Source organism: Pezoporus flaviventris, unplaced genomic scaffold, assembly GCF_033815535.1.
Source record: "Pezoporus flaviventris isolate CSIRO_AGI_PZ_B2104156 unplaced genomic scaffold, CSIRO_AGI_Pfla_v1 ptg000143l, whole genome shotgun sequence".
NCBI classification, from domain to species: Eukaryota; Metazoa; Chordata; class Aves; order Psittaciformes; family Psittacidae; genus Pezoporus; species Pezoporus flaviventris.
The window spans coordinates 1,664,069-1,686,136 of NW_026892691.1; the positions used below are offsets into that span (position 1 = coordinate 1,664,069).

General features: G+C 43.6%; 1 protein-coding gene across 2 annotated transcripts in view; it reads right to left on the reverse strand.

The window, feature by feature from the left end:
• Positions 1 to 22,068, reverse strand: part of LGR4 (leucine rich repeat containing G protein-coupled receptor 4) — a 90,726-nt gene extending 68,658 nt beyond the window's left edge. The window contains exons 1-3 of one of the 2 annotated variants that reach the window (XM_061479189.1): positions 21,930 to 22,068; positions 19,901 to 19,968; positions 18,395 to 18,475 (exon numbers count right to left, since the gene is read on the reverse strand). Coding sequence is in view for 1 of the 2 variants with exons in the window: in XM_061479188.1 (XP_061335172.1) it covers positions 12,588 to 12,772 (185 nt within the window). In the remaining variant the exon portion in view is untranslated. Of the gene's footprint in view, positions 1 to 12,587; positions 13,068 to 18,394; positions 18,476 to 19,900; positions 19,969 to 21,929 lie in introns of those variants that run through there. The other variant, XM_061479188.1, reaches the window with a different exon arrangement.

The following is a 22,068-nucleotide window of genomic DNA, read 5'->3' on the forward strand; positions in this document are numbered from 1 at the left end:
TCAGCTTTTAAGATGCCTCTTATGCTTCAACTGCAACGGTGTTTTGGAATCCACCCCAGCTAAATGAATGCAACATACAGGAATAAGTGCTATGAGTTCCTAGTCTAGTCCTTCCTCAAAAGTCCTGGGCTGTTGTGTGAAAACTTAATGAAAGTCACTTGCACAACCCTGAAAAGTTGGTAAAGAAAAGCTGTAACAGAATCTTCTCCTCCTGGACTTCTGAGTTGCCTGTCTGGGGAAAAGAACCTAAGACATGAACCATGCACTGTTGCTGTTGACAAGATGGCAGCAGAACAGGGGTTGTTTGTGGTTTTAATTGCACGCATTCTTGGCTGGTATTTGCTGAAGCTTCTTGAATGACCTGCATATATTCTGTTAAAATATACTATGTACTAACTGCTTTTAAAATATAAAGCAAATACAGAGCAATACTCTGTATTTAAAATATCTGAGACACTTCAAGGGACAGCTAAACCAAAAAGAGACTACCTCATAACGACAGGTTAAAAAGCAATCCCATTTAAGTCCATGCTGGTGTGCCTGAACTGCAAAAGGAGAAAACCAAAATCTGTAACATAGGCAGACATTAAGGCTTTCCCAGTAATTTGGCAGATATGAACTGTTAAGAGATCTGCTATCAGCCGCCAAAGACGCATTTGCTAGCAGTGCTCTGTTGTGAGAACCCTTCTGTCTCCTTTACCAAACCTTAAAACTTTGCATCTTATCTCTCAACCCATTCAGCAAAGACCTTAGATTAACTTTCAAGTCTGGATATACAAACAGATTTCCATCTATGTACAACAGAGCTAAAGAAATGGTGTCTGGACAGCAAACCTCACCATTATCAGACATAAGGCTTACACTGCAATGCAAACAGATGGCAGGGCTCAAATCCTGAAGTAGGGTGTTACTACTCAATGGGTCTTCCTTCTTTAAATTAGACATGCAAAAGGACTTGTAAAGGACATGCAAAGAAATACTGGAAACGGTCATACATAAAATACCTCTGTAATTTCACTACTGATTCACACTGTGGTTCACCTATTCTCTTAAAATCAGAAGCTACTTTTCAATTTGACATAGTAGTTTAAGAAGGACACCAGCAATTAAAACATACTTCGTACTTGGGATGAACGACCGTAGGCACTACACACTTCTTGTCCTTCTCTGCAACATCACGATGCAGAATTAATGTACTGTCTGTCAAAAGAAGGGGGGAGGGGGCGGGGAAGAGAGAGGGGGCCGATAAATGTACATATATCATGACTACTTTGTAGAAATCTCAGTTCCCCCAGTACCTCTACATTGTGAAACACCAAGCAGGGACTGGTCACACAAGAGCTATCAGTGCAACTCCTGCGTTCAACTAGTGGCTGTTGAAGAGAAGTACTCTGGAATAGGGATAACTCCTCAGTAATGCTGTAATTCCAGAATGCTGCAACAGGGCAGGAAGAACGCCCAAGTTCTTATTTAAAGAAAAATACCAGCTAAAGTTCAGGACAGTACCTGTTGCTTGTTTAGCCATCCAACAGAACCAACCCCATGCAGGTGACTATATCCATTTTTGCCATGACTAATATTTACTACTGCAAGATAGAAACAAGATCAAAGTCCAGCTGTACTCTGAACAAATGCGGCGGGGGGGGGTGATGATGAGGGAGGGGTGACAGACTCCAGCCAGCATAACATGGTTTTATCAGACACAGCAAAACAGACACATGCACAAATGTTTGCCAATATAAAACAGACTCATGTTTTATAGAACACTCAGGGAGGATGATTTTATTCTGTCATGGTATGGCAGAATTTCCCAACTTGGTGATCACTTGCACATTACTTATCATTTGAAGCATTTGCTTCTACCCTATGTATTGTGATAACAAAGTTTACACGGGCAAAAAATTATTAGAGTGGCACAGATATTAAGGGAGCAAGCAGTCAAGGATCAAACTGCACAAAGCTCCTCTATCCTTCCCAAATGTCTTATCCAGAAAAGCCCAAAGGGCCACAGCAGTTCCATACTAACTGCAGATGAGGAGTGAGCCCCAGGCTGTATCTTCTGCCAGGCACTCGAAAGAGATGAAACAGAAGCTGTCTATTCCCATGGAAGATGCCATAGGACAAAGCATTTGCTCAGCAAAGTGACCTACAATGTCAATCTGACTAATAATAAATCAAATCAGACTGGACATCAAATTTGCTGAGCCAAATTCACTGCAAAAACAGCATTAAAAAGGAATATTTTTACGTTTATGTTATCATGCCACTATTCTCTATTCCTCATGGCACTGAATCAGCTGAGACTAGGTGATGCACTATACCTGCAGGAAATGGGGAATATATTTGGCAAAATAGATATCCAAGGTATTTGGAAATAGGCATCAATCACATCTATGTTACAGACCAGTTAGTTATTAGGGCAAAAACTTTACCTTATGTGAGTGAGGAAAAAATGGCACAGTTACTTCAGAGTTGAAAAGTACATGTACTTTATTTTAAGGAGGGAAAAACTGGCCTTGCTGCACAAATGCAGAGGCTTCTGCTGAAACACTAAAGAACTGCCATTTATTATCCTCAAACCATATCAAAACCCTGCTTAGAACTCCTAAACGTCAAGATACTGTACATTTTTGGTATGGAAACCAGAGACCCGTCTTTTCAGGAAGCAGGTTAAAAAAAACAGCATGTAAACAAACTAGTTGACAATGACATGTCAGGCAAGTCAATTCTAAATCAATGATTGACCTGGATATTGAAGAGATTTAACGCCGCCACTAAATACTTAGCACAGAGCCAGCAGATTTGCCCTTGGAAAAGACATAGATTTTCTACATCTAGCAAGACTCATACTAGTTCTGTAAAATATTAACAGTCTGGTCAATATTAGCACATATCTTTTTTTTTTTCTTTTTCCCTTTTTTTAATTTTTTTTTTTTTTATTTTTAAACCCAAATGTTAAAAGCCAAAACAGTAAAAAAAGTACCTAAAGGCAGAAGCCTGTGCAGGTCTAAATCACCAGCAACTACATTCTCCAAATAGGGCTCCTTACACAGGACCATATCCTTTTCTCTCCCAGCTCAGTTTTCCCCCCTCTTAATTCCATAAAGACCACCACAACCCCAAGGAGACACCCAGAGGAAACACAGCAGGGTGAGAACTGCTTGAGTGAAACACAACTAAAAAAGATGAACAAGGAGTTTGCAGATTGCTGCTGGCAGCAGCTTTTCAAAATTCCCTTAAAGAATGTGTAAGTCTGGGCATAAGTGCATCAATCTTTCAAACAGTGTGGGGCTCCCTTCAGTAGGTTCAAGGGCTCCTAACTTGCAGGAGCAGCTCAGAGAGCACTGAGAGAGCAACAAAGACTGTTCTCCAATGTGAGCAATGTTTCCCCTGGTTAAAAGTACATTTTTAGGCTCTCAAACACAGTACCTGAAAGAGAAGATGGTCCTTCATAAATCTTAGGTGCAAGAAACGAATGAAGGCCAGATCCACCAGTTGTGCCAAGTAAGGAGCATGTTTCCCCACAGAAAGACCCACTGCCCCAAAGAGAAAGGCCTGCACACTGAAGTCTCTTCACTTTTCAGATGAACTACCTGTACCCACTACTGTTCCAGAAAAATAGCATTCAGAAAAATAGCAAGGGTTATTTTTAAAAACATATGAAATGGAATTTTACAAAGGACAGACATGACACTCCTTAAGTGAAATTTTAGTAACAAAGAAAGGACTGAAGCTAGGCACCACCAAGTCCTTTTAATGAGGCATGGAGCAGCAAAGCTTTCCTCAACATCCTCTCCTGACCTGCACTATCCTCTCCTTCAAGGCAGTGCTGCAACAGGAGCAAAGGATCTAGGCTTTCCAGCCACAAGCCCGAAGCCTTGAATGGGGAAAAAACTCTCACTTTCAAGCTAACACACCAGTGTCTGGATCACAGGAAGAGCTAGTCCCATTTTGTGCTCTGAAAGGGAACGTAATGGGCATAGGGGGAGACAGACCCCAATGCACATTCCAGAGGGACCCTTGCATCTGCGCTCGCAACTTCCGTACCTACTGAGCACCAAATACCAACCACCACAGTACCCAGATGGTTAACAAAAAAACACAGAACCATAGAATGGTTTCGGTTGGAAGGGATAGTTCCAAACACCCTTCTGGAACACTTTCCACTACACAATCCTCAGTACCACGTAGAGGAAAGAAAGGCAACCATGGTTAACTCTACTGCCTGGTCACATTATTGATAGTGCAATGCCAAGAGCTTTGCTCTACATCCACGATTCCGGTCCCACAGCAAAGCATGTGGCCCTTAAGCAAGAGCATTTTGAGGGCTCACAACAAAAACCCTGTGGCTAGCTTAGCAATCTACCACAAAGTTTGAAGCCCCCAGCCCTCTCCCCTTGCAAAGACGGGAATGAAACATTCCATATGTTTTCTTTGTCAGAGACATGCCTATTGAAAGCACAGCCACGCCACTCTCCCCGCTGGGGCACCGGGTCAGGCTATTCATCTGTAACCATGCAGATGTCAAGAAGGTAATGGGAAAACTCCCAAACAAAAACACATTTTCACAGAACAAGGTTCTAAAATATACAACTGTGTTTGCAGCATTATTAAGCTAAATTAAACAGGTTTAGGCCTCCCCTGCATACCTCTGAAATTGCACATCCATTTATGATTCACTGCTAATTGTGTGCCAGTTAAAAACTCCAAACACATTTGCTCAAAAAGTATAGGGTGAAGAAAGTCCTTGCAAGACCTAGCATTCCTTCAGGATTGGTTGGGGAGAGGAAAGGAAGTACACTACCAAAAAAAAGTCTACGTTTTAGTAAGAGAAAGCTCAACTGGGAGCTGCAAATACAGCTGTTTCCTCTCTGAGGGCTGACTGCTCAGGGTACTCCTCAAAAAGCTCTCTACAACTTCACCTGACTTCACATTTATTTCATCTTTTCCTCAAGATAAAAAATTAGCACTTCCTCTCTTGCAGGAAAACTAATAAAATCTCTTCTGCCCCAAAGAGAGCCCCTTCTGCATAACTTCTATACCTTCTTCCAGACCACCTTGACGGTTTGAGGGTCCTCCTGCATTTTTTATGCAAAGCTTACAGGAATTAGTTAGTATATTAAAAAAAAAAAAAAAGAAGCTACATTCCTTAACCTTTGTGATAGTTTTCCTACCCCTGAAGAAAAAAATAGCTATTATTTTTTGATCTGAAGTTAAGAAAATATTAAAAACAGACTCAAAATTTACTTCAATGGTATCTTTGCTGTGCCAGAATCCTGGGGCCAAGTTGTCAAAAAACAGCAGCCATTGTCTGAATTACCTACAGTTAACAAAGTTATAAAACAAGATTTTTAATTACATGTGTATTTATCAATATTAGACTTGACAAACATCAACAACAAGAAATAAAACCACTGATGCACTCTGAGCATTTCAACCACAGACCTTATATACTTTATAGTTTTCTCCTGTTATACCAAACAAACTTCTGGCTACATTCAAAACTGCTATCACTTGAGAAACATGAGAATCTTTCTTCAGTAGTGAAAAAATGTATTGCTCTTACCTTCCACATACTCATGGCTTTAGAGGTTTCCCTACTGAATTGTATTCATAAAAAATAAATGCAAAAAGCACACAAGACAAGCCTAAGGAATTTATTTTTATTTCTGTAATGCTATGTTTAAAACATTATCATATTGACCGACATGACGCATAATGCTATTGCTTAGCTGTTACGTATTCAAATTCAGCAGTCATTTTCAGACACCTACTTTAAGCTGTTGTTTTTGAGACAGTCCCCTCTGTTTTGTAAAAGATGCATATCATTACTGATGTCAGTTGACTGGTTTATGCAGAATGGGCTTTCAAATCCAGGGAGAAGCTGAAATACATACTTCCCCTAATCTTTCAGCAACATCAGTATGTTTCTGGGAAATGGAAAGTTCTGACCTTGTGACAAGCCTTTAACACTTAAATCATTCAACAGTAAAATAAAATGGATTCTACTATTTCAGCTATGTATTTTGAAATAAATAACATCAGACTTGGAAACTTTCAATTTCAGTGAAACTCTGACAGCTGTAGTAACTAAGCACTTTAAAAGAAAAGAAAAAATGGTCAATTGTTTTTTCAGGTAGACACATGCTGTTTCTGCATGATTTAATTACACTTTCCAGGCATCCATACATTTAATGATAGATGCTTCTCATTGGGACATATCAGCTTTATTTGGAACACAAGTGAATAAATCTGGGCCTGATTCTGAAACAAGGGATTTCAAAGATGTTTATAGTGAGGGCAGTTATTTATATAGTAACATCAAGACCTTCCTCTCTTCTGCTGTGCCACCCATCGCTGCATGCAGCTCTACATCAACTGAACCAGCTGCTTGTCTATCAGCAAAGGAAATACTAACAGCTACCTCCACATTTCCAAAAGGGCTGTGCAGGGCAAGCCGGTGGTGGGAAAGCTTCGAGAACCAATATCACATGACCAGAAATCTCTTCTCAGACCAAAGTTTGGAACGTCTTATCAGAAAACTGCAGCCGTACCTGAAAGGCAGGTATGGGAAACCACAGAAGAGTATTTCCCCTGCAACAAAACCCTAGGTCACTACAGCAGCAGATGGCGAGTTTACCAGGTGGGGAGGACTCCCAGGGACCATTAACCCATGAAATCCTGTTCATACCTCTGTTGGCAAACATCTCAGAACATTTAAATCTCTGTTGCTTCATTTTTCAGGCTTCTTGAGATAGAGATGGCTGCTTCTCTTACCCTCTCTCATGTACCCTTTCCCACCTTTGTCTCCTATTTCTAGATCACACACATTTCTTATAATTCTCCCTCAAGCTATTTTTGACTTTCTGCTTCTTCCGTAAAGAACCCCAAAACCACAACTTGGCAGCACAGAGCTGCTGCCTGAAACACATTCATCCCTTAATAGAATAACTGCTGGCCATGAAGTCCCATGCGGCCATGCTGAAGCTAACCAGCCCCATCCATTTCACTCCCTTGCCTGCTTGCAAAACAAGGAGCAGGCAAACCTGAGCTGTTAGCAAATCCTCCATAATATAAATACAACATCAGCTCCTGCCCATTCCTAAGAGGAGGGCCACCTTTAGGAAGAAGCTTTTAGGAAAAGCACAAGGGTGGCTGAGAGGAGGGTCTCAGACACTCAGAGACACTCCTGAAGCCCCGCAGCTCCCGGGCTCTCTAAAATGAGATATGGGTGCTCAGCCCTTCTGAAATCTAGGCCAGTAATTTTCTCTGGGTAAATATGAGCTTGTGTTCTGCAAAAATTGCTGGCTTAGATGTAGAATACAAAACAAATAAAGATCCTTGCGGAGGAGGTTTCTTTGGGTTTTGTTTTGTTTTTCAGTCCTTATATTACAGTTTCCATATTTTGCATCTCAAGCAGAGAGTTATTAGTAAATTCCTCTCAAGAACTGAAAAGGTAATTATCTACTAGCATAAACTTGCTCACATTAAAGTCCAACTTTTTTTTTTTTCCACGCTGAAGAATCATCTTAGCATTTATTCCCCAAAGTTACACTTAGGAGGCTCTGCCAGGAAGCATCAAACAAGAAATGTCATATTGCTGATACAAATGCTCAACGTACAAAATAAAACCCAAATACCTGACAAATTACATGCTACAGCAGGGTACTGTTTTTTTTCGGGGGAGGGATAAAAGAAAAGGAGGAAAACACCAAATTTTCTGCTAACAAAGAAGATTAAAAGGGTAAAAAACATTTAACAAACTTTGAAACAACAAACACCACACTTTTCTGTTCTCTACCCAAGAGCATCTACTTGTTTACAAGACTGACTGACAAATCAGACAGCCTGAAATTAATCATAAAGACTCCTACCTTTGAGTGAAAGCTGCTGGAGAGACTGTCACTGTGTGCTGCTGGATGCTGTATCAAACTCAAGTCCCCCTTCCAGCCCATGGAATTGCACAGGCATGTACAAATGCAACAGCATTTCTGCCAACAGGAATATTCCCATTAAAATGATGTGACTGTGTCTTTCCAAAACTAGTATGGGAAATAGGCTTTTAAAAAGCCAAAATAAGTCTCTTATAATTTGCCATCCCATCACCACCATGTGGCATAAGTAAGTGAAAAAACTCAACAGTGTCACTGTAAAACCTTCAAACCTCTAATTAGATAAGGCTTTTCTATCTCAGGAGAATTGCAATTACGCTACATTTTCCAGACTCAAGGTCATGTCTGGACATCTTTACTTTTCACCATAATAACTCTGCTAGACAGCCTTCATAAAACCTCAGCCATGTCCTTTCTTGTGCTTATCTGACCAAAGCAGGATGGTAAATATCTGTGTGTTTGTATGGGACGTATTAGAAGAAGACATCTCACATCTATCTACTGCATTTCATCACCATCCTACAAAAAACAAAAGTGCCAGATGAAAAGACAAATAACGAAATTCACAAGCTCTGCTGAGTCCAAAGAGAACCATACCATTTTTGCCATTGATACATAAACAGAGCAGGACATGAAATGCTAACATGAAACAGTGTAGATATTACCAGACAGTAAGCACACTGTAAAAAAAAACAAAAACAAAAACCAACCCAGAGGATCAAGTCTCTGTGATTGCTGAAGTAACCTGTGGTACGAAACACACAAAAGAAGGGTCCTTCTAGGCTGCCACATCTTGATCTTACAAATCTTGTACGTAACACAGCGCACAGGAAGACAGCCAGTGTTAGGTTAAAGGAGTAATAAAAAAAAAAAACAAAAGGAGAAAGATGACTGTTTCAGACTGAAGTTCTATCCTCTAAAGCAGCCAGGACTCATAAGCCTGCCTTTCACAACTCAAAGTAAACTTAAAGCAGGGCACCCTGCCACTCCCTAAAAATACTAGCAAGAAGCACCAGAAGGGAAATCAGCTGTATTGTTTTTACCTTTCAAGTGCCCAAAATACAATAGCAGGCACTGAGAATGAACTACATTCCTCATGATTGTCAGGCAAGCCCCTAAAACAGCCAGGTCCACGTAAGATGCCTCCAAAGTCACCAGCTAGAATTACCTGCTTTTCATCTCCTGCACAAGACTCACACATGTATTAAACCTCTAAAATTGCAATCTGAGTTCTTAAACTGACACCCATTAGAAACACAAGTACAAGTATGCCCTACCATAACTGTCTTCCACTAAAATGGATGTTTTCTAGCACATGGCATGTGAAATATCATAGCAAAGATCAGGCGTGTACTGCATTGGTTAAAAAACCCAAACAAACAACATTTTCACATTCTTGCACAGGCATCTCAACTTGCTAGACGACAGTTATTTTGCAACAAAGCACAATCACAACCTTCATAAACAGAAAATCAGGCAGCTGGTAATTAAGAGTTACATAAACACCTACCTAAATTATACAGAACAAATGGCCGCCTACAGTAAAAGTATCAAGTAATTATCCATGGTCATGTCCTCCTGACTCCCCCCCATCCCATCCCCTCCAGCCCCTCACAGTGCCCAGATCTAGTGCTGCCACCCCTCTCTTGTCTATCTCCCCAAAATCTCTCCACCAAGATGACTGTGGCTGGGATGACGTACTCACCTTTCTTCATTCAAATTCTATCTCTCAAAGCACACTGATGACTCAAAAGTAATGAGCTATAGATGCCATCTTTCCAAGCTGCTTGGTCTGATGCAACTACCCTCATGTAACCACGCTGCACATCAGTAACCATGCAACCATGGATCCCCCTGCTATCATCCCAGTCCTCCTCTCCCTGCACCTAACATCATGGTTGCAGAACCTTTTGCCAGGTATGAATGGAACGGATTTAATATACATTCCACAAAAAAAAAAAAGTAATAAAAATTGTTGTGTTTGGAGGAGCTTTCTAACTACTGCAGTAAGCAAAGAATGAGCACCAAAGCAGTCAAGAGCTGAGGAATGGGAAATAAGGAAAGAGGGGGGGAACCTGAAAGGAGGTACTTCTGAGGCTCTACAGAAGTCACTGCCTGACCACTCATGGCAGCCTGGGAAACAGGGCTGTTTTCAAAATACACCTTTGGAAGTTATGTTAAATTATGAAAATTAATGTGAATAAATTAAGACTGCAGGAAAACAGATGGAAGAAGAATTAAATACCAACCCCCTTCCACAGTTCTCAACTGCCTCAAAACTCATTCACTGCCAACTTGGGTCAATAGTGAGCTAATTTCCTTCAGTTGCTCTCTCCAGGCCAAAGCAGGAAAGCAGGCACAACTTTGCCTCAGTATCACAGAGCACCACCTGTAACACTCTTCCAGCCACCTCTGCTGTGCTGTGGACTTGCTGCTGCTACGGCTATAATAAAAAAAAAAAGCCCTGTAGCAATGCTAAGGGTATTTCCTGGCATCCTTACCTTGCCTGACAAAAAGCATAGCAAAGCTTTCTTCTCTTCACATAGCTAAGACACTTTGCTATAACACAGACATGTCAGCTGAGGGGCAGGGGGAGGGGGGGATGTTATTTTCTTTGTTTTTCACCCCTCCTCACAAGCCAACTCAGCTTCTCTGGCAAAACTGTACATTGCCCAGGCCAAGCAGGTCTGAAATGAGCTTTCTATTGCCTACAGAACTGTTTTCTACATATCCTAAACTTCCAGTGGCCTCAATACAACAGAGACTATTCAAGCACAGAAGTGCCAAGAAGTCACCCTTTTTGTTCCTTCTGTAAACAAGGGCACGGAACTAAACACAAGTGGGGACCAAGAGTTTCCTTCACTGTCACAGAACAAGATACCTAGAAAGTTTCTGCTCAGATTTAAGGGGCATAAAACCAACAGCAACACAAATCCATCATGAAATACGCTGAAACATATGAAGATCTCTTACCAAAGGCCTTCAGCTGGCTTCGGGAAATTTACCTGGAACTTGCAAACTAAAACTCTTCAGCGACCTTATCTCTAATGGGTGTTGGCTATGACAACTTGTACCATTAGACAAGGAATGCCATGTTGCAGGCACAAAGAGATGTACCGAGCCCATTTTTACAAGACAGCCAGCCAACATAATAGCCATGAAGCCTGGCACTTAAATGCGTCTTTTACCAGATAGGCTTCAAGTACTTGATGAAATTGGGTAACTTTCCTGTTTTGTCTGTGAAGAGAAGACAATTTACCAGCGAATCCATGGCTTCATGACAACAGCTCCCGACTCCCTACCCCACACGCTCACAAAACGCCATTTCTGCCACAAAAACCACCACGAAGTCAGTTCCCAACAACGTAGCACAAGCACAGAAAGGAACAAAGTATTTCAGCATAGGTAACAACCGAGACCCGTAACTTTTGCCATTCATCAGGTACTACACAAGCAAAAGGCTCAGTAACCTTTCTCCACGCAGCTTGAACAACTAAAAGGGGAAAAAAAAAAGAGTAATGCAAACAGGTAGAAGAAATTGGAAACCTGCTCAATAAACAAAACATCCAGTTACTAAGAATCAGACTCGCTTTGCATATTAAGTGTAAGCAAACAAAGAGGGGGGAGGGGAAAAAAGAAGTGACATTTTCGTAGGCATATGCCGCTGCTGTATTTTGACAACACGGCAGCTCACTACTGATGTGAACCCATGTGCTGTCACTTGCCGGAGTGCACTCTGTGCTGTATGCTGTAAAGCTTTAGCAATAACAGACCTGACCACTGGCCCATATAAGACCTCGCTTCAAATCTTTGCTGAGAAGCGGGGCAAGACTGACAGGTTTTGTTGTGAAACTTAACAGGTTTGTGGATTAGCAAAGCTACCATATTGAAAGCTGCAAATCCCTCTCTGGTCATGTCTCCACAAAACAGAGCGTTCATTCCTCAATTAAAATCGTTATTATTGAAGTTATCAAAATTCAACGCAATATCCACCAGGTTGCGTCTGCTTTACAGTATCATCACAGGATACCAGAGGAAGGGCTTTCAGAGTTTGTATTTTTCCCTACCCACAAAGAAAACGCAACAAAGCTCACGACGCTTGTTTAAGCTGGGTTTTTTTCCAAGGTTCAGCTGTGCATATACACTGAGGTTTTGTAACAGTAAAGGCATCCTTATTTAACTGATTCACGCATGCTGAGGACTTGAAACGCCTTGACTTTAGGGAGATCAGCTAGCCTGGTTTCTTAAGAAAACTAAAGAGAAAGGCTCTGCAGTACGAGGACATAGCACAGAGGCACACACACGTGCAGGCAGCGGCTCCCCTGCCTTAGGACGGCACCAGGAGCCCATCGAACCGTACGGGAGCTCTCCCTCCGCCAGCAAGGCTCCCCTCGCCAACCCTCCCAGCCTTTAAACCTCCGAGAGACCAGGCCGGGCCCCAGCGCTGTGGGCAGCGGCCGGGCCCAGGTGCCGCCTCGGGCCCCACCGCCCTCACCTGCCCCTGTGAGCGGCCCAGCGGGCCCCGCCGCTGCCCACAGGCCGCCACCCGCGGGCCGGAGGGGGAGCGCGGCGGCCGCGGTGGTGGCCGTGTTAGACCCGCAGCAGCAACAAAAGATACGTAAACACATGGTTATGGGGGGGGGTAAGTAAAAGGGGACAAAGCACCCGCCCGCCCCGGCCCCCACCCCGACTCACAGGGCGTGCGTGAAGGCGCTGAGTCCCGGGGGCACGGCGGCCAGCCCCCGCCCGGAGCAGTCCACACCGCGGTCACCGTCGCAGCTGCAGGACGCCGGGCAGGGCGGGGGGGACGCTCCGCCGCTGGGCCCGGCCCAGCTCCCCAGGCCCCAGGCGACGAGGCCGAGCAGAGCGAGGCACCGCATTGCCGGCCCCCGCCGACCACAGACTCGGCCCGCCGCCCTCCGCACACCGAGCCTCGCCACCGGCGGGCGGAGAAATCCGAGAGGTTTAAAAACAGCAACAACAATCGCAACAAAAGGTAAATATAAAAAGGCGCCTCCGGCCGGCCGGCCGGCGCGGCGCTGGGGCCACCTCAGCGGCGCGCCCGGGAAGCCACCCCTCCGCCGCCCGCCCGCCCCATCCAACGCCCGCCGCCGCTGCTCATCTCAATCCAGCAGGTCCCGCGCGGCGGCGGCCATGGCCGGCTCAGCCCCCGCCGCTGCCGGCGGGTGGCGGTCCCCAGGGAGCGCGGAGCGCGCCGGCTGCCGTGCGCCCCGGGCCCGGGCCCCGCGGCGGGGCTGCTTCGCACCGCCCGCCCCAACCCAAGCTTGGCCGCTACGAGCCGCGACGGCTGCTGCTCTGCGCCCAGGGCAGAGATGCGTATGCTAATGAAGCAACCACCCCCACCACCCGATTGGCGCAGAGCTCATTAATATGCAAAGCAGAGAGCGGTAACAGCCAATGGGCGCGGGGGGGCGGGTATACCCTTCTGCAGAGACCCCGCCCCTACGCTTTCCGGGAGGCACCCCCGGACGTTCTGCGGGAGCTGCCGCGACCCCCGGGACTGGCGCGGACTCCCCATCCCGGTGCCCGTCGGGATGCCTCCGGGATCCTCAAACGTGACAGAAGGACTTCAGCAGCCGTGGGGCCAGGCCGTCCCTGTGCTGCAGGAAAACACCGGTCCCGCACCCCAGCCCGTGCCGCCAAGTGCCGGCATGAACTGCTTCCCTACTTGCGCCCCCTGAGAGGTGACAGCAACAGCCGGCTCCTGGGCCTGGTATAAGAGGAGGCTGACTGGCACTGCATCTCCATCCCTTTGAGCAGGCATGCGGTGCCGTGCTGCTCCCTGACTGCTAGACCTAGGGAAGAGGGAATGCATCAAAACTCATCTCAAAACAGTTTTGCATTGAAATAACTGTTTCCCAGGCACACACACGCACACCCACACACACACACACACCCCCCCAGGTGGTATCTGGCTTTGATGACAGGTCTGCATCGTAACCACACTTAATGCCAGGGGCCACTCCATGTCCTCTTCTCCTTATTGCCTTAAAACAAGCAAACAAACAAATCTGAAAACCCATCTACCCTTGGGGTTAGGATCCTCCATTTTTACTTTGGATGTCTGTTATCTACAGCCACCACCCGCAATAAGCCACATGTTCAACTTGGCTTTCCTATGCTCCACACAATCACTGTGTCTTACTGGGGATGTCACAGCAGCAGCACTCAGGCCACACCAGTTGGGCGCTCTCACTGTTGGCTCCCTCTGGTCCAGACCCTGTAACAGGCTCTGAGGTGACAGACCTGGCTGAAGTGAGCACTGTGATGGCACCAGAGCCTGCCCCAGTGGCAAACACACCATCTATTTTACATGTCTGCTTGGGATGCTCTGAAATTGCCTGGGGAGCTGCCTCCCCGGTTCTGTCATCGGCACAGCCCCTGGGTGCAGCCTGAATCACAGCCAGGCAGGTGGCTGCACTGCCCAACCCAAACAGCACAGGTCCCAGAGACCCCATGAGAGATCCAAGCTTTCCTAAGCCCTTCTGTCACTACATAGGTACCATGCTGTTCATTTTGTGGATCAGTGATGGAGGAGCACAGAAACAGGGAAGTGACTGACAACCTGCTTCCACTGTAGGAAGGAAAACATAGAATCATAGAACCACAGAATGATTTGAGCTGGAAAGGACCTTAAAGGTCCCCTAGTTTCAAACTCCCTGCCGAGCAGGGACACCTTGCGCTAGATCAGGTTGCTCCAAGCCCTGTTCAATCTGGCCATAACACTGCCAGGGATAGGGCAGCAAATGGGTCCAACAACATCACCCTATGTGCACCTAGCTCCACTGACTGCCCCAAACCCAAGAGCAGTTTTGCAATAATGATTGAACCTCAGTCCAGATCAAGAATAACTGTGCAACACGTGGCATGCTGGCACTGACTTCAAGTTGCTGTAATAGCGTCCAAACCAGGAAGCAAAGAGGCAGTGTTCACAGCTACCCTGGCTCGTCACCTGTGCTCTGATCCATGTTGCCGGGGGCGGGGGGGATCAGGAGCTGAAGGTCCCCCACACCTTACCTTACCACGGGCTGCCTTCACCAACATGGACATTGCAAAGGAAACTCTCTATGCTGGGCTGAGGTCTGGGCTAATCTCACCTTTCCTGTGCTGAGGCGGGGGAAAAGGAGAATGGCATCAGCTTCAAAGTGTTCACTAGGTGACGTTTCAAAATCAGGCATGTAAAGAGCTGAAGACTAAAAATCATCTGTGCTCAAGATGGTAGAGTACACATCAAGGACACTAGAAATACAGATCTTCCAGACACAACCTTTACCTCCTGTATTTCTCCTTATCATTTTTCAATGGTTAATTCCTTTCTAAAAATGTTAACATTATTTTACCTAGTTACTGAAAATATTATTCTCTTCCATACTGGGAATCCTGTTCTCGATACACTGATTTTGTATGAACTTCATCATTCGTCACTGCAAAAACAAGGTCATTTTAATAACTTGCTATGTGCTTGTCTTACACCTCCTAAGCAGTACAAGGTTCTCATCAAAACTGAACATACCAATGTATGATAAGGCTTTGCCATACATATATAGACACATATGATGATTGCCTGTCCTTCTCCCTGGTTGGTCTTGTCAGCAGAAACATGTCAAAACTGTGTTGTCCTGACTGCCCCTGAGGCTAAAAACACTGCACATTCTGTGTCTGTGTTCAGGGACAGCAATGGAGAAGCAGCAACCACAACAGGGAAAAAATAATTAAAAGGAATTATTTTCTGGCCATATTTCCACAAGCAGACCCAAACCAATCCAGGTAAGCAAAGTGACCTCCTCCCCCCACCCCAACTGGCAAAGAAAAACAGCAGAGTGCTTATACTTACTCTGTAAACAGTCTCACTTCACTAACCAAAGATAATGGGAGCAGAAATGGCCCACAGTGACTGCACAGTGTTGGGAAGATGAACAGGAGCAGGGAGCATACTTTGTACTGCAGCAGTGGTGACCTGCAACACCTGCAGAACTTCTCTGCTGGAAAAAACAAGGACAAATGATTCCTAGTAAAACAGTGTAACAAAGCACTTTATTCATCCTTTGAAAACACTGGAATAGTTTAATTCTTCCTTTCAATCTTTGCCTGGTTTCAAATCTATCCATTTCTTTTCCCAGCCTGGCTTCAGGCATTTTTTTCCTTAGTGGAGCTATCTCAAGTCTCCATCTTCCAAACTCCTGTCCTAGAAGCAATCCATTTGTTCTTTCCAATCAGATGATACTGCTTTGCTGCTTCCAGCTAGTCCATAACTTGTTCTGGTCAAAGAACCAATCTCTGGCTCTCCCTTGCTATAGCACCATTCAAGGACTCTTCTCCACCAACAGCCCACGTTTCTCTCTCTTCTTATGCAGCCATCAGTTTCCAGGCATTTATTGGGTTTATCTTCCTTTATAAGGAAAACCCTATTGTTTATTGCAAAGCTGGTTTGTTTATGTAACAAATATCTACATGCTGAGGTATTTTTAAGCTGAAAAACATTATGGGTACATTTTATTAAATGACTTATTTAGCTAAAAATTGTACTCATGGACTTTGAAATTATCATAGTTTAGAAACGTAGTCTGAAACAATCCTCAGTGTCACAAATTCCAAGAAGCATCCTCCAAAATACGGCTTGTTTAAAAAGAAACAAATATCCCCCCCACAAAAAAAAACATAAACAAACAAGACAAAAGAAAAAAAAGAAAAAGAAAAAAAAAAAACACCCACAAAACAAAGGAGAGAAAAAATCCTCTTTTAAAACAGGTGAGGGAGATGAGGATCTGACACCCAAGTCAGTTAAAGAAAAAAGGAGAAATGGAAGATTCACTTTGTTTGAGCTGTGGAGAAACCACATTCTGCTCTTCTTCAGGGAAACTGGAAAGGACTATAAACCATTGCTGCATGAGATCTGCAGGATTTAGAGCCTGATGTAGAGGTAGGTGTCTGTGAAACTTGTCAAGCATTTGCTGAAGAGGCACTAGGAAAGCTTCAAAGACACATGGGAAAATTATAAAGAACCTGGGCACTGGATTTTTTTCTGCTATTGCCACAAAACTGTACAGCAATACAATAATTTCTGACAAAAGTCTGACAACAGTCCTACTTCAAAGACACAAATATGTTTGGATTTGACTTGAGTTCAATGTGAAAGAGCATACAGATGAAGACCTGAAACACACACATAAATAAATACAGTATGAAGTGTGACTGGAGCAGCAGAACTCCTCAAGGCTGACTTGAGTGGAATGAGAATGTAAAGCTCATAGTCATGATTTGTTTCACTGTAAGAAATGATTAGACTTTATAAAACAGGTAGCTCACCAGTACTGGACCAGCACATCATTCTCAGGTTTTCCTTCTCCACCATTGCTTTTGCCAACTGATGCCATTGGAGCAGCGCTGATTTAAGTCTGATTTGTGCAGATATTGCTACAGACCATGCTAATATTGGTCCAAAGTGGGGAAAAGTCTGGCAGAGGGAGGTAAGGGCTGACACTCAGCCTTGGGAAAAATGATCCTGTCCATGACTTGACACAGGCAAAACCAGCACCAGCTTTTTTACCTTCAGCAACTGACTGTCAGAGCTAAACTGAAGAGCCAAGGGGATGTGCATGGAGGCTTCCACCTACACACTGGGGTAAGACGCTGTCAGTGTACTGGTCCTGCATCATGAGCTGCTCCATCCCTGCTATGAAAACACAAACACAGTTTAGAGCAGCTTTAATTTTAATTTATCTCTGTCTAGTGATAAAAACCCAAGGTTTACACTCCAGCAGGCTAGAGATAGAGCTGAGAGATATATCCAAACCCTACTGTACCCAAGCATCATCAGCAAAAGCTGCTGCTGCTGCTATTTGAGCCTTGTACTGCTAGAAATACAATTAACACTTTGATTTCAGTTCCAAGGAAATTAACGTTATGCCAGAGAGCATCACATGGAGCTGCTATGAGGAGAGAAAGCACCAAGTCTGGAATATCTGAAACTGACAAAGCAAGCTCTCTTAAAAATTATACTCCTTTCCAGAAAATAGGCTGGGGCTTTTAGTCAATTGAAGTAGAACGGAAAATTGCTTCAGGAAACAAGCATCAAATGAAAAAGAGAGGCTAAACTAAGTTCAGAGTTTTATTAATAAAATGAAGGTAAAGATTCAAACGTTGGTGTAGCAGGTATGTTTTCAGGCTTCATGAAAATGCTTAGACTGAAAAAAATTCAGAATTATTTGGTAGGGTTAAAGGGTTGCCAAGAAAATTACTTTGTCAATAGGTATTTTACATCTCTGTAACACAAAAAAAACTAATCAAGACAAGCAAGACCACCAAGATCCAGCATTCAAAACCAGCACTTGGAGAGCAAAGAAATACACAACTTAAATACTAAATAAAAACAGGAAAGAAAATTCATTATAAAAATGCTCATAATTAAACATTCTCTATAGGTAAACAATACTTCCAATGGTGCAGTGCCTCTACACCATTCCTGTATATGAATTACTTACGTGGTCCACTGTGTAATGTATTTTGCAGTCTATCCTTGCTCAGTTACCCCAGAAGCTGCCTCTGGAATGCAGTAGGCTGGGCTGTGAACAGAAAAGGAATGTTACACTGTAAGTACGAGAGAATAACACCAGGCAGCTTATTCCAGCACCTTCAGTAAATGTGATAGAGCAAAGCCAGAAGACAGGAGAGCCCACAGCAGTGTGTGGCTTGCTTGCTGGTTTTTTGTTTGCTTGAGTTATTTTAGCCTAGTGGCAGCTCCTCAGCTGTCTAGAATTAGCTTTGGATATTCTCCAGTACTAAGTATTCACCTTGAGGAAAAAAAGGGAGAACAGTTCCCACTTTAATGCAATAGCATCATAACGTAGCAGATTAATTTTATCATAGCACTCTAACCCAAGGTTAATTTTCCCCTACAAAATATTCATTACAAGCACATTAAATCAAGTTTTTTGACAGGCATTCTAGCATGACATAATTCTAACATTAAAACAAATCAAACGACAGCCAAAGCGAGATCAGCTCATGACTGGGTGTTTATATATGATGAGTAAATGCTTTGCAGGGAAGGGGTCCCAAAGAAGTAGCGTCATGGAATCAGAGAAGTACAAGAAATGCAGTAGACACAGAGCCACTGTTATTAAGAGCTGAGTAGGGAAACACCCTGCAAGAACAAAGCCTAGTAGCTCAAACCGAAACCTACCCACTAATTCAACTGCTGAAAAGACAACATCCGTATCCACTGGTAGGTATTTTGTGCATTTTAGCATATTTCAGGGTAGGTGGTCAGCTGAAAAACGGCAAGAAGGCAGGCAAGGGCAGGCAGGATCTAGCTGGGCTTACCCAGCACACTCAAGAGGCAGAGAAAAGGCCCTACTAACCCCTGTTTCCCAAAATCCTCCCCAGAAAACAACAGGAGTTTTATTTTAAGCCAAACAGCATAGTTTCAACTTTTTTTATACGCCACCAAAACACTGAGCAGTATAAAATTTAAGGCAAGGTATTATACTAGGAATTAAAAAACTTCAATGAAGCAGTGCTTTAAGGGCTAAATCTGCCTTCGCAGAGGACCAGTTTAAGGATTATGTAGTTTTAAATCCTACTTATATCCTGTTTTGAGGAATTATAGTAAAGCCCAAGTAATGTAACTGAGTAAAATTAACTTCAATGACAAATTACTCCCAGAATGTGCCCGCTGTCATAAGCTGTTTAGGAAAATATTTTAAAAGCTCCTGTGTTAGAATGAATAAAATTATTTTAAGTATTTTGTCACAGAAAACTTGATTTGATATATTACCTATTACCACCACAGCATAACCCAAACACTCTGGGAAAAGAAATACACATGGAGCAATACATGGGAGTTTATAAGGGAACAATTCATCATAATGCAATCACTTGGTCACAAATGATTTTCAGTGCAGTGCTAACAAATGATTTCTTTTTAAGTCACAGATATGGGAATATCCCTGGTGAAGACTGAGGGGATGCAAAATAAGGTTGGATACCTTATTTTGGTATGTTTTCTGAGATGACTAGGTCACTCACGAGACTGATTTCTTCCTTTACATGGAGTCTTAAAAGACAAACAGAAGCAATGGGTTTGGTTTGTTGTAGCATGCAACTCCTCATCGTTGTCTAATGTTTTGTCTGCATTGCTCTTACTCAGATGCTGCAGCAGTACAGAGATTTTGTGTTCCTATTTTTAAGGAGTATAAACATCACTAATCTGTACACACCTTAGTTTCTGTAGGATTGACTTCAGATTGTCCTTTTGAAAGGCCCTTACAGTTACAAGGCAACTGACTCAACAGGCTCTGGCAGAGTCCCTATTACCAGAGTAACCGAGGAATCCCAGACTGATTTTAAGTAGCTTGTACCTTGGGGGGGAGGAAGGGAAAAGAACTGCTAACAAATTATGACTCGTCATCAAGTTGAGCTATCAGATACTAAACTATCATCAAAATTGGGGGGCATAAGCAAACACTAGACATTTTGAGCCTCTCTTACCCAATCTTATCCTCCCTGCCAATTTTTTATCCTTGTTTTTTTTGCTCACCACAAAGTAATTTCCCATCATTTCTGTCTGGCTTGCCATGCAGCAAGGTTCAAGTTTTGTTCTGTAGTGTGAACTTAAAGCAAAACCCACTCTGCACCTGCAGAACAAACTGAAGAGCTGCAACTGCCAGAGCACTATGGAGAACAGCTCTGCTTACAACACTCAGAAGGCAGGTTCTTACAGTTCTTCTGCCAGGTGGCAGTCCTCTCGCAAATACTGAAGCCAGGCTTAACCCAAAGCCTGCCTTCAGTATTTGCAGATGGGATGTATGCAACAGAACAAGATGCAGACAAGTAAGTCCTGGAGAAGCCATGAGTGTTTCTCCACCTCAGGGATCAACTCACTTGGAGACAGCCAACTCATTCCTGGAAATATTTTTATGTTGTCTTCTCTGTCATTATGTTAAGAAGGGTATATAAAAGCTGAAAAAGCCTTCAGGTTCTGAGATCACAACCAAGGCTCAAGGTCACACCATCTACTTCCACTGTGGAAGGGCTGATGCTCTCCAAGGGGCCAGGTGCTTCTCAAAGATGCTTTTGGTGGAGCAGAGCAAACATACCAGCCACTGATGGATTGCTACCTGGGCCATAGAGCCACTGGCCACCATACCAAGACTGACCTAACAACATCATACAGTGCTTAGCATGCCAGACAGGATATGGAAATTAACGTGAAAACTTTGGGGGACACCCAGGCCGAAGCAACAAACCTACTTGGCAATGCTTAATAAATGACAGAAACTTCAAAGACAACCCTCACTTTTCATAAGAAACTGCAATCCTTTACCATCATGATCCATTTATTTTATTACTTATCTAGTTGCTTTCTGCTTATCTAATTAGAATTACTCCTGGTATGTCATTTGAATACATCCTCACATTTCTCTAAAGCTGTTGTTCTACAGATTGATTGCGTTGTGCTCCACATCTAACACCAGCAGCATCTGGCGTTATCCACATTTAATACTTTCACAAAACAGCAGCACAAATACAATTTCTTAGGGACACCACATCATGGAGATGATTGGAAAAAAATGCACGTCTACTGCAGGCTCTCCGCTTCAGTAAGATTAGTCAGGAGCCTGCCAAAAAAACAGCGGGTTTTAATATGCATAGGTATTTGCATCTCAAGCTGCCTGCTTGTGCTGAGGGACAGGCTCACTTTTGTATGCCTCAGAGAGGGGGAAAAAAAAAAAATAGTTAAATTGGCCCCAAATTATTTGCAGAGGAAACTGCAAAAAAGCCTTATTTAATTTTCTACTGTATTTTCCCCCCACTTCTCATAAACACTTATCTTACAATACCAACCCCAAACCCTACAACTTCTTAGCAATAGATTGAGGCTCTCTGGAGCCAAACTATTTGTCCTGTGTTTGTACACTGCAAAACACAATAGGATCCTGGTTCAAACCCGGGACTTCTAGGGGTTGCTGCAATGCCAGTAATACAATAAATTACTAACTTTTGCCTTTTACTTACAGCCCCTTGAAGCAGGTGAAAGGCCTAATGACTTATTCTCCTGCTGTCAGCCATCCAGTCTCCAGCACAGATTAGATTTGATTCAGACAATGCTACTGTACTGCTTGGGCAGAAAAGCAGAGCCACGATTAGATAACAG